The sequence below is a fragment of the Suncus etruscus genome, chromosome 1 (genome assembly GCF_024139225.1).
Source record: "Suncus etruscus isolate mSunEtr1 chromosome 1, mSunEtr1.pri.cur, whole genome shotgun sequence".
NCBI lineage: Eukaryota > Metazoa > Chordata > Mammalia > Eulipotyphla > Soricidae > Suncus > Suncus etruscus.
Window position 1 is genome coordinate 194,464,587 of NC_064848.1, and position 13,909 is coordinate 194,478,495.

Consider the following 13,909-nt stretch of genomic DNA (forward strand, 5'->3'; position numbering starts at 1 on the left):
TGGGATAGATATTCTTAAAAAAATAAAAAGAAAAAGAATAGGTAGTCTTGAGTTTCAGCTCCTTTTTATATAATTCCTTATTTGGAAATAAATTAATCTGGACAGTGAGCACAAAGAAGAACATCATACTGATTTTGTTCAGTATCTGAGATGTTTTAAAAATTAGTAATTTTGGGCTGAAGAGATAGCATGAATGTAGGGCATATGCCTTGCATGCAGAAGGACAGTAGTTCGAATCCGGCATCCCATATGGTCCTCCGAGCCTGCCAGGAGTGATTTCTGAGTGTAGAGCCAGGAATAACCCCTGAGCACTGCCAGTGTGACCCCAAATTTCCCCCGCCAAATTAGTAATTCCTATCGTTAGAACCACTTAATAACAAATTGAAAAAAATGCCTGGAAAATGTAACTCTGTAAGAAAATTTAAATGAATGCCAGAGATTAGGTGTCCAAGGGGAGTTGTCTAAATTTCTGGGCAAAAGTGGGGTTGAGAGGCCAGAGCAATAGTAAGGGTAAGGCACTTACCTTACATGTGGCCAGCCAAGATTCAATCCCCAGCATCTCATATGGTACCCTGAGCACAGCTAGGAGTGATCCCTGAGTTGAGAGTCAGGAATAAACCATCAGCACTGCCAGATGAGGCTTCCTCAAAAAAAAAAAAAAAAAATCAAAAAGAAAGGGATTAAGTGTTGAAGATCTGAAAATAGAGGGTGATCATGGTTGCATAATGACTTTACTAAATGTCTGAATTACAAACGTAAAGGGATACTAGTCATGTTATTTGCATTGTATATCAGTCTTCCAGTTCTTGAGGAGAGGATATCTTCCCAGCAGTGCTGGGGGTCACTAGTGCTATACCTGGCTGTGCTACATTTCCAAGAATTTGCAGTGCAAGGCCCTTTGTAAGTGGACATATGCTCCAGCCTATTTGAATTGGCATCCCACTCATGATTATAACTTTTTTATTTGTTTTTTGTATCCCACTTTTTAAAGTTGACTCTGAGGGCTGGATGACAACTCAAAGGGCTGGCGCACATGCCTGTCATGTAGTGGGCTCTGAGTTCAGTTCTCAGCATCACAGGATCCTGAGCTGAACCAAGATGGCTTTAGTGACTCCCAGAATCTCTGGACCAGAGCAGCATAGTTTCTTGGTGCCACGTATTACTGTCTAGCTCATGCAGCAGAACTGAATGTTGTCCAGTAGTAGTCCCAGAACCTCCAAGCATTGCTTGATATCAATAAATCCTGATTGTTGGGGGTGTGGTATCTGAGGTCTATCTATTTGCACAGAGTAGGAATTCAGCCACTGTGGTGAGGAGGGCATCCAAATGTAGAGAACAACAAGAAAATTGTGTGTTTGGGGAACAGATTTGATAGGTAAAGGTAATGAGATAGAATCATTGTACCAAATCAGAATTAAAGGCATTTGGAGGGGAGTATCTGTACAGGAATCAACCAAATGAATGTTAAGTCTATATATGTGTGTATGGGTATGAATATACTGCCATCTTTGCCCAGTGTGTGGACTTGGAAGATAGGGACATCCTAACAGAAATAAGCATAGCTAATTGTTCTAAATCCCTTTCTCCACTACAAAGAACCAGGACTTCTTGGTCAATTTACTGACTTAGAAGTCTACAGTAGGAAAAATACAAGGCACAAGACTACAATAGAGGGCCCGGAGAGATAGCACAGTGGTGCTTGACTTGCAAGCAGCCAATCCAGAACCTAAGGTGGTTGGTTCGAATCCCGGTGTCCCATATGGTCCCCCGTGCCTGCCAGGAGCTATTTCTGAGCAGACAGCCAGGAGTAACCCCTGAGCACCTCCGGGTGTGACCCAAAAACCAAAAAAATATATATATATATATAGAATTGTACTAGAATGCAGAAAAGTGTTAATAAAGTGAAAGAAATGTGTCAGAGGAGTAGCAAACTTGAAGGCACTTAAACTTGCCAGATCTAGAATACATTGAGCTACAAAATAAAAAACAGTAGGCATAATCTATTGAGTAAGATAGTAATTAATCACTGTTTCTGCTCATTTGGATGGATGGAAGGAAGGAGGGAGAAACTAAACTATAAGAAGAATGGATTTAGAAAACTAACTCTGGCAGGAATGATAGTAGTTCACCAACAAATACTTAAGAATGCAGAAAGTAGTGGGGAAAAGTTCATTGAAAGTCATACTGATACTCTACATCAGTGTTCATACTGTCATTTATGGTTAAAAGCTAAAAAGGTGGAAATAACCTGAATGTTCAGCATTAAATATAACATATATGTAACATATAGAGAGAGATGGGGAGGACATTATTTATGACTTGACAAGGAATGAAATGCAAATGCAAGCCACTGTGTAGATGAACCTTGAGAATAGTATGCTAAGTAAGAAGGCTGCACAAAAGTGGGTTACGTACTGCATTACATTTATCTGAGGTGCCTAGAATCAGTAAATTTATAGGAAAAGAAGGTATGATACAGATTACTTGGAGCATAGTAAGAGGTGGGGACATTGGGAATTTCGAATTCATTGAGTTTAGTGGAATGATGAGAAATTCTGGAAGTTGATAGGGCCTATGATTGCACTGCATTGTCTTTGTACTTAATGTCACTGAATTATGAATGGAAATTGTTAAAATGACAAATTTGGTTTTATTTGTACCACAAAAAATGTTTTCAATTTATATATGTTGAGAAATAACATATATAGTTAGTCTCAAAGTATCTACCCATACGTACTTATTTAAAAGAGAAAAAAGGGGCCGGGGAGATAGCACAGTGGGTAGGGTGTTTGCCTTACATGCAACTGATCAAGAATGGACAGTGATTCAAAGCCCTGCATCCCAGATGGTCCCCCGGGCCTGCCAGGAGCAAACTCCTTAGCACCTCCGGGTGTGACCCCCCCAAAAAGAGAGAGAGAGAGAGAGAGAGAGAGAGATCATTTTAGAATAGAAAAATCGTATAGACAGTACTATATTCAGATGATTGCTTCTGCAATATTTCTGCAAGAAAATGCTTAACTTGAATCAAATCATGAAGTTAACCGAAATTGAGATTAACAGCTATGCAAAATATCTGACCTATAATCTTAAAAATTGTTAAGCTCAGGAAAATTAGAAAACAACAGCTTTTGGAGATTATGAACTGAGAACTAAAATTCTGAATTGGGCTAGAAAGCACATTATTAGAGCAAAGGTTAAAATTTTTAAGTGTCTATAATAATGTAAAATGTTAGTTTCTTAATTCTTTGTTTATTTGATTACTGTGTTTATATAAAGTGCAAAAATAAATAATATACTTAACGATGGTGATTTGGGCCAGGAACTAGTTCAAACTACAAAGACTAGTTCTATTTTTAAGTGAATGGAAGAGGGCAGAGAGATATTATAAGGGGTAAGGCACTTGCCTTGCATCCTGCCAAACACCTGTTCAAATTCTAGGCACTACATATGGTCCCTGGAGCACTTCTGAGTACTCCTGAGTAGAGAGCCTGAGTTACAAAATTAGCCCCTGAGAGCACTGGTGAGTGTTTAAAAATATATCAAATTTAGAAGGTTAACTGCAAAGGAAATAGCAAACGTTTTATTTAATGAATTAGACATGTTTGCTCTCAAACTCAAGTGTTTCAAATACATAAATTGAGTATAATCTAAGAGAATTATATATAACTTTCTTGAATAAATGGGGAAATCATTTTCTAAATATTGATCTGATTTTGGATTCAGAATGGAAGAATGAAAGAAACAAGCAAACTGACTATAAGAAGAGTTGTAGAACTAATTCACTTATTTAGAAAGATTTATGTGTTTCACTGTTTTTTCTGTTCCAGGGGATGCTGAACAGGAACTTGGCCCCCCTCCCTCTGTAGATGAGGCAGCAAACACACTCATGACTCGTCTGGGTTTCCTCCTTGGAGAGAAAGTCACAGAAGTTCAACCAGGGGACCAATACAGCATGGAGGTACAAGATGAAAATCAGGTAAGCTGCAATATGGCATGGAAGTACAGTAAGAAAAAAATCAGGTGAGTGGTGGTGTGTGTGTGTGTCTGTGTGTGTGTGTGTATATTTTTGCAATCTGCCCTACAGTATGCGGAGGCCGTGTGTGTGTGTGTGTGTGTGTGTGTGTGTGTGTGTGTGTGTGTGTGTAAGATGCAGAGACATGGAGCAGTTCTCAACAGATTTTGAATACTTCTCGTGTGTGTGTGTGTGTGTGTGCGTGCGTGCGTGCATGAAGCAGTTCTCAACAGATTGTGTGTGTGTGTGTGTGTGTGTGTGTGTGTGTGTGTGTGTGTGTGTGCGTGCGTGCGTAAGATGCAGAGGCATGGAGCAGAAAGATCTTCTTGACCATGTACTTGGCATACAGGAAGCACAATTTGGCACCTCATTATCCGATACCACTGCCTGTAATAATCCTAAACTCATTTTGCCCAAAAACTAACAAATAAAATCTATTTATTGAGAAAACAATAGAATTGACTATAAAATTGTGACTTAGAACATATCTAAAAGATCAACAAGAAATCCCAGACATTTGGATATTAATATATTAATAAGTAGCCTTTAAGTAAAAATAAAATCACAAGATATTGGAAGATACTTATCATTAATTTATCACATATACATGTTTAGTTGTCGGGGCTGATTTTCTTTTGTTGGTAGCCAGCTAATATGCAATATGTAAGTTCGTGATGGCAGGAATTTATGACTTTTTAAAAATCGCTTCACTTTGTAACCGTATCAGTGTGCTATGCTCTATGAATAAAAATAGGAATGATGTATATTGAGGGCTTTTTAAATATCGGTATGAATAAAACATCATTTTGCTTTTATTTCTTTCTTGGTATTCCTGTCAGGTTTAAATGTGAACATTCTAAAAATAAGCAATGAAAGGACATAAGGGCTACATTTTAAGCTTTGCGTATTTGCTGTGGATTTATCTCTAAAGTTATTTTTCTTTAGATGTCAAAATTTATACATGGTTAATTTTGAGATGCTTCATGTCACACAGCATGTTTAGTGACTTCTGAATAAAGTCTTTTTATTCTGAATAAAGTCTGTTTGGCTATGCCTTAGTTATTCGGTTACAGAATTAAATTAGTATAACCATTAATGTAATTAAGCCAACATAATAGAAAAACGACAGGTCAAGAAGTAGAAAACTTACATCCTACTTCCAACGCCATCATCTGATATTTTGTAAATGTAGACATGTCCTGGTAACTTCCTGACTTTTTAATAGTGACATTTATTGAATATTTAGTGCATGCAATGATCATGGTGCTTATTGCCATACTTGTACTAGTTTAATTTTCCTTATGTTTCAGCGTGGCAATCCATTTATATTCCAATTTTCAGATTTCAAAAAATAAAGTGGAAACATACTGACAGTAAGAAAGCAGTAGAATAGTATTAAATTTAAGCAGTCTGCTCTTACAATCTTTCTCCCTTAGAAGCTGTTTGGCAGTAGTCTGATCTGATGAAGTAATCCCAGTAAGAATTATTGTGAAAATAAAGTTAAATAGTGAAAAAGAAAGTACTTAGTAAGTTGTAAAATACTACATCAGTAAAAGGTATGAAAAACATGCTGGGGCTGGAGATATGTACAGAGGGTCAGGTGACCCCTTTGTGCAGCTGACATAGTTTGCATATAGGCCACCCTGGAGGCACCATATACAGTCCCCTGAGCACAGCCAAGTGTAGCCCAAAATAATTAAATATATATATATCACTTAGTATAAATTTTTGTAAAGACTGTATGATTTGGGAGAAATTATTTTATAGGACCCTTTGAAATTATATATAGAATTTTATTATTACATTTCTTTTTATTTGAAGGGACATGAAGTACATATTCAATCCATGTATTATTTCTTAGTAGGTAAAATATATTCATTATGTTTCTTATATTTTATAAGGAATAAGTAAAACAATAAACATCTAATTGCAAGGCATTATGCAAATATAAAACACTACTAATAAAGCTAAGTGATAGCCTCCTTAAAATTTACTGGGGAACTATCTTGTAACCACAGAAGATAGTGACTAAGTTATCATGGGGAGTTTTAATCTTAAGTAATTAAGAACTAGGAAGTCATGTTTTGGTGATTTTTCTGAGTTAAGCAATATACAAAGATTGATTTCCTTAGGGAAAAAAACTTTCTAGTTACTGTATCCTCAAAATAATATTCATGACGACAGAATCTAGCACAGGAAATCTGCATAAATAGTTTTTCTTCTAAAGAAAAATTGAAAGTGATATCCAAGTGGCATAATTTTCTTCTTTTGGTACTTTTTGGGGCAGTAGAAAATACCTTATGAATTCTTCATTAGGTTCTTACCTTGTATATTTGTACAACCTTTAAGAGATTCAAAATGGGTATTTTGAACATCAAGGACAATGGGAAATACCCTGGGAAGGTTTTGGAAGAGAAGTGGCTTAATATGCAATCTATCATTGTCTATTATGAGAGATTAATAGGTATTGTCTTTCTGTGCCTAGAAGAGATTTCAATTTCTCAATGTTTCAGCCATCTTCAATAAATACACAGTTCATCCTTTAGTTCATAAGCGAGAATGCTCTTTAAATAGCTTAATCTTGCTTTTCTTTAATTAATCTTTGTTTTTACTTTATTTTGTTTTGGGCCACATGTGGCTGTGCTCAGGGAAATTCTTGCTGGTGCTGGGGGAACCATTATGTGATGCCCAGGATCAAACATAGGTCACCTACATGCAAGGCAAGCTCCTCACCTGCTATCCTATATCTCCAGCCCCTCTTTTTACTTTTGAAACATGTAAAAAAATGTTTCACATACCTTCTGTGAGATTTGACTTACATTGAAAATATACTGTGTCAAAATAGGTTGTTTGTCTATAACTTCATTGGATATATTAAGCTTACACTACAGTTTCCTTTCTCAAAATACAGACTGAGGATCTTGTCTAATAAAAAATAGAAATGGGTTGCTACGGAAATTATAGGTTCAATAACAGTGAAACATTTCTGATATGTAATGACTATATATTTAATGCAATAAATCCTAGTACAATTCTTTTATTCATATTTCTTAAACTGGGAAAGATATTTTTTGTTGTTGTTGTTTTTGGGTCACACCGGCAGTGCTCAGGGGTTATTCCTGGCTCCAGGCTCAAAAATGGCTCCTGGCAGGCACAGGGGACCATATGGGACGCCGGGATTCGAACCAATGACCTCTTGCATGAAAGGCAAACGCCTTACCTCCATGCTATCTCTCCAGCCCCAAACTGGGAAAGATATTAAAAATGCCATACCAAATTCTAACTACAGAAAAATCCTAATTCAGTAATTTTGGAGTAGAATTCAGCATGTGTCCATTTAGTAGGATGACTTATATGTTATTTACTATGCATCAGTAATTTGCTGCCTACTCAGTTAAAAATAATTGCAGACAAGTATCATTTTATAAAAATAGTGAAAATTTAAATATTATTGAAATTTCTTCCTCCTCTGGAGAAAAATCATACTGTAGAAGAGAAAAATGCATAGATTTAGGGCTTAGTGCCTTAAGACAATTTGATCTTAGTATTATTGATACAACTTAAAAGATTTACTTGACTGCAAGGTTCTAAAAGTGTCACTTGTGTTGAGGCCGAAGGACCCTGAGACAGTAGAAGAGGAAAATGGACACTGATGGGAATATGATGTTAGAATGTTGTATGCATGAAACTTTATCACTGATGGTATAACTTAAGGTCACAAAAGTAAAAACTTTTTAATAATCAAATATATTTTTATAGCCTGGCTTAAAATGTGTTAAGTTTACATATAAAAGTCATTCGTAGAGCCAAAGAAATGGTACAAGTAGGTAAGACATTTGCCTTGCACGTTGCTGACCCATGGTCCTACCACTAGCGTCTTTAAGGTCTCCATGTACTACCTACAGTGATTTCTTGGTTGCAGAGCCAGGAGTATCTCTGGGTGTGGCCAAAAAAAAAGTGATACAAAGTGATCTCAGTCTAATTAATTTCTCTAAAGAAATTTAGTTTTATATAAATTAATATACCTACAGATATCTTTAATAGACAAATTTTTCAGATGAGATATTTTTCCTATATTTATTATCTCTGATCAGCATTTTATGTATCCAAAACAAGCCTATATATTTTTATTGAGTTTTTAGTTCTTGGTGGTTGAAGAGATTTGTTTTTGTTTTTTGGGGTCACACCTGGTAGCACTCAGGAGTTATTCTTGGTTCTATGCTCAGAAATCGCTCCTGGCTGGTTCAAGGGACTGACTATATGGGATGACTATATGGGATGCACGCTTCTGCATGCAAGGCAAACACCCTTCTCCATGCTATCTCTATAGCCCCTATTTTTTTTAATCAAAGAAAATGATTAAGACAGTTCCATGCCTTTGGAAAGTTTCATTAACTGAAAATAGAGAATTTATCTTGGTAATGTCCCTCCCTTAATGAATTGACAGCAATGTGTCACTAGAAATTGTCTTAAGCAGAAAAACTGACCACAATCTCTGCTCATATTAAATTTATGAGGTTTCATTTAAATTATCAAATCTTGTCTAGAAAAGCAAAACAAAAAAATAACCTAATGGCTATAAAAAGCTGTGAGTGGAGCTAGTACTTTTCCTAATTAAAGCATATGTTTTACCATAATATATTACTATAATGGCTGATGCATTTATCTTGCTTTTCATTCTTGTTTTCCATGCTGATTTTCCAGACCTCAGCAATCACCCAGAGAATAAGTCCTTGTTCCACCCTGACTAGCAGCACAGCCTCCCCGCCAGCCAATAGCCCCTGCTCCACCCTCCCGCCTGTCAGTACAAATCCAACTGCCAAGGATTGCAGCTACGGGGCTGTCACTAGTCCAACCTCCACCCTTGAAAGCAGAGACAGTGGCATCATTGGTGAGTAGGTTTTATATTAATTCTTTCTTTCATTCCACCCCTCCCCACTGTATCTTAGTCTCCCTCTCATTCTTTCTCCCTCCCATTTGTACTTGAGTAGTAGTAGGCCCAGACTTGGTATCCAGCTCACCTGTGTTAGGTGAGTGAGAAGATCATACCTGGCAGTGTGTTTATATACTGAGTGGTATATCAAGGCTATACCCATGGTGCTCAGAGGGCCATGCAGTGGCAGGGATGAAATTGAGGGCCTTGCACATTCTAGTCATATACTCCTAGGCTGTCATCCCAGCCCCCTACGTCAGTGGTCCTCAAATTATGGCCCATGGGCCACATACTGTATTTGTTCCCGTTTTGTTTCTTCACTTCAAAATAAGATATATGCAGTGTGCATAGGAAATTGTTCATAATTTTTGTTTTTACTTCACTAAGTCCAGCCCTCCAACAGTCTGAGGGACAGTAAACTGGCCCCCTGTTTAAAACATTTGAAGACCACTGCCTACTTTTTCTTTTTAAATTGCACAATTACATAGGGTTTTTTGTTTGTTTGTTTGTTTTGGGAGGTCACACTTGGCGGAGCTCAGGAGTTACTCCTGGCTCTGTGCTCAGAAATCACTCCTGGCTGAAGTGACCATATGGAGGATCTGGGGGTCCATATGGGATGCTGGGGTTCAAACCACTGTCAGTCCAGGGTCGGCTACATGCAAGGCAAACAAACAACCTACCTTTGTACTATCTCTCCAGCCCCTGTTACTAGGGTTTAAAAAAATTCTTATTTTGAGGTGTTGATATGAACATTTAAAACTAGAACTCTTGTTTTAGTGATAATAAGGAGAGAAATAAAGATAAACAAAATGAAAGGTTCTCCCACTCACCTCTTGCTTAATCATTTCACTAAAGATATAATTGATAAAAAGAAGATGCAAGAACTCTAACTCATAAATTCATAGTTATCATGTATCTCTCTACAAAAGTTTTTTAGGAAAAAAAAATTAAACTCGGGCTGGAGCAATAATACAGCAGGTAGGGCACTTGTTTTGTATCAGCCAACCTAGGTTTTATGTCACTTTGTGTTATCTCCTGAGGCTGCCAAGAGACATTCTTAAGTGCAGGGACAAAGTCAGGAGTCAGCCCTGTGCATCACTAAGTGTGGCAAAAAAGAAAGGAAAAAAGAGAAAAGGAAGAGGAGGAGGAAAGAAGAACAACAACAACTCATTCCTAAACCAAGTTTTATAGAAAATTTCAGCTCTTTCTATATTTACTGCTTGTTGTATACTTACTAAGGAAAGTCAGTAGAGATAAGTTTTAGAAATTAACTAATCAGAAAAAGAAATGCAAGGAGAAGAAATTGGGACTGAGCCCAGAATCTTATGATACATATAAATTGAATAGGGAATTAGAGGTAGAAGAATTCAGTGGTGACCAAAAAAAAGAGTAATCAAGCAAAAAGGGGAAAAATGGGTTATGATGTCACCATAGCTAGGATGATAAAATCTTAAGAAAAGGGTAAAGAGAGGCAGCCAAAAAATTAAAAAACAGAAAATGCCCATGAAGTTGAGAGTGATTAAGAAAAAAATTCATCATTTTTCTAAAGATCGTCAAATTTGTCAGAACAAGAGTATAGTGGGATGGGTGCTTGCTTTGCATGCATCTATCCTGGGTTCAATCCCCAACATCCCTGAGTACCACTAGTAGTGATTCCTGAGTGCAGAACCAGGAGTAACTCCTAAGAATCACTGGAGACCCTAAAAGGATTGTCAGATCGGTGTATTTAGATGGAATGGCAAATATATTTTTTGCAACTAAATATCTTAGCTACTGAAATGAATATATATCAGTTTGTGAAGTTATTCATTAAATTTTTTGAATAGATTAAATTAGTATATATAACAAAATGGAGGAATACAAAATCAGCACCCCAATAAAGTTGCATATTTATTCCTTACCAATAAACAATACAAAAAGAAAATTTAGAAAAGAAATCCATTACAGGGGCCGGGGAGATAGCATGGAGGTAAGGCGTTTGCCTTGCATACAAAAGGACGGTGGTTCAAATCCTGGCATCCTATATGGTCTCCCGAGCCTGCCAAGAGCAATTTCTGAGTGTAGAGCCAGGAGTAACCCCTGAACACTGCTGGATCCAAAAAACCACACACACACACACAAAAAAATCTATTGCAGTTGCATTAAAGGGAAAGAAAAATCAGTCTTAAGAATAAATTTAACTGCGGTGGAAAAATATTTTTATAGTAAACACTACAAAACACTGATGAAGAAATTTTAAAAGATGCAGGTAAATGGAACAAAAACAAGAGAAAATATTTGTGACTTTAGATTTGGTGGTGATTTTATTGTAATAACAAAAGCACACGCACACAAAATAAAATTTGATAAATTAGGCTTAGTCAGTGTAAAAACTTTTGGGAAAAAAACTTAAGGTAAGTACTTGCCTTACACATCCTCCTCACACACACCCCCGCCCCCATTCAATCTCCAGCATTCCATATGGTCCTCCAAGAACCTCCAGGGTGATGCCTTAGTGCAAGGAGAAACAACTAGAGCATTGAAGATGTTTCCCCTAGACAGGCTTTCTACTGTCTACTTCCCTCAGTAGAAAGCCTGTCTTGATCACAGGCCGTGGTGGGGTGGGGAGGAGGAATACTTGGGACATTGGTGATGGGAATTTTTTAATTAAAAAAAAAGAGAAAAAAGAGAAATAAATAGGTTCCCTTAAAAAAAAAAAAAAAGATGTTCCCCCAAAAAACAAACAAATTAATAGAGTATATTTTTTGGTTTTTGGGTCACACCCGCCAGTGCTCAGGGGTTACTCCTGGCTCCATGCTCAGAAAATCGCCCCTGGAAGGCCCAAGCCTGCCCATATGGGATGCTGGGATTCGAATCACCGTCCTACCTCCATGCTATCTCTCCGGCCCCTAATAGTATATTTTTAGTTTTTATTTTGACCAAAGTGGATTACAAATCTTTCACAGTAATTTTTTTAGGTACATAGTGACATTGAATCAGGAGCATTCCCACCACCAGTGTTGTCCTCCCTCCACCCCTGTTCCCAGCATGTATCCCATATTCCCCTCCTTTACCACTCAGGTTGCTAGTATAAGTGGTCCCCTCTTTGTCTAGCATGTTGTAGATTGGGTGTTGTTTCTATTGTCGTTGGCTTTGGATTTGGTGTTTAAATCTGATCAATTTTTTTATTTCTACTTACTATTCATACAACTGCCTGGTCTTGGTACCTTCCATTATTTCCCCCTCAATTTGTGAGGCAACATAAGATGGTTCAAATTAGGTGGTTTTGTTTGAAGAAAAGAAAAAAAAAATAAAATGGGGCAAAAATCAAACAAGCAAAAAATGGAAGGAGTCCTTCTAGATGCTATAAATATCAGTTTAAGAGAAGAAAGGGAAAAAGGGAGAAAAATAACAACAATACTAAAAAAATCAAACAAAAAAACTCAAAAAGCACCACAGCAATAAAGATACCAACCACACAATAACCACGGTGCTGAAATAAAAAAATAAAAAAAATAAAAAATAAAAAGCACACACACACACACACACACACACACACACACACACACACAAAGAAAACCCATGGGGGGGGGGGAACAAGCAACAAACAATAGCAAAACCAAAAAAAAAAAAAGGTTAATTTGTGGTTCTCTCTCTTTTTTTTTTTCCCCTTGCATAGGCAGAGTAAATATTGGTGAAATTAGAAAGGGAATTTTTTTGGCCTAAGAGATAAAGGGTTTCTCCGCCCTTGAAGTATACTGTCATGGGAATAACTATAGGGCTCCATACATGTTCTTGTACTCTCCCCTTAGTCCTTTGGTGGTGTCTGGAAACTTTCCACTCCATCATGGATGATAAAATTCTGCCTCTGTAGCTAGAGATCTTGGTATTTGCACAGGTCAAAGGATGGAGCCTAGGATGGAGTCTTTCTTTACGGTTCTAGGAGTTCTGTTTCATCATTGTTGTTTTAATCAATCTTCTCTAGTTGGTGGTCTTGGTTTTTGCCCCATCCTAGGATGAAGCATAAGACAGAGTCTTTCCTTATATTTCCAGAAGATCTGCTCGGTTATGGTTGTCTCATTCAGACCTCTTGATTGTTGTACAAATCATAGGCCAAGGCCTAGACTAGTGTCTTTTATTGGTCCCAGGATAGTTTCTGCCCAGTCATGTTTATCACAGTCAGTCTTCTGTAGATTTTGAAGTTGGCTTTTGTTCCAATTAAAGAATGACCTGTCTTCTGAATTAATCTTATTGCTAGGAGGTGAGGAAGACAACCTGCTCTTAGTCCAAGTTGTTGCCATTTCCTCATTATGAGAATGCCATATCAAAACCGGTGCATGTTGGTGTCAGAGCAGTATTAATATTGTCCAGAGGGAGTTTGGTTCCTGGAGCTGTTGCGGAGATAATTAATAGTATTTTTAAGAAATTAAGAGAATAGGAGAAACTATTAGAAAATTGTATTTCTTCACTCTTATATTTTATTTCATTCTTCCTAACATTTTCATTGTTAGTCTTCATTGTCTAATATTATTACAAATAAATCTCCTTTCTGCTTTATCATCTCATTCTTTCTCTCAAGAGATATTTACTTCTAATAATATTAGACAATGAAAAATAGCAATGAAAATGAATTAACTAAAAACCAATTATTTCCTTTATTCCTTTATCAATAAAAAGACAACTACCTAAAATTATATCTGATTATATCACTCTTTTGGTTCCCATTTAACTATAAAATAAAGTTATTTTTAAACACCCTCCTAATATGACCCTATCTACTTCTTGAGCATCCTCTCCCATTACCTAATTCATTACAGCTTTTATAGTTTCATGCTTTTGTTCTTGTTATTCTGCTCCATAGTCGTCTTCTCTCACTTATAGTTAACACTCTGACATATTTTCTTAATAATTTAGCCTAAGTGTCTGTCACCGCTATTACCACCACCGCTTCATTTCTCCATCCCAACTCCCCTCTCTGTTTCAAT

General features: G+C 36.9%; 1 protein-coding gene across 1 annotated transcript in view; it reads left to right on the forward strand.

The window, feature by feature from the left end:
- The window catches only part of TANC2 (tetratricopeptide repeat, ankyrin repeat and coiled-coil containing 2), a 340,845-nt gene that overhangs the window by 164,720 nt on the left and 162,216 nt on the right, over window positions 1–13,909 (forward strand). The window contains 2 exon segments of the mRNA XM_049778821.1: window positions 3,828–3,976; window positions 8,717–8,903. Of these exon segments, the coding sequence (XP_049634778.1) occupies window positions 3,828–3,976; window positions 8,717–8,903 (336 nt within the window).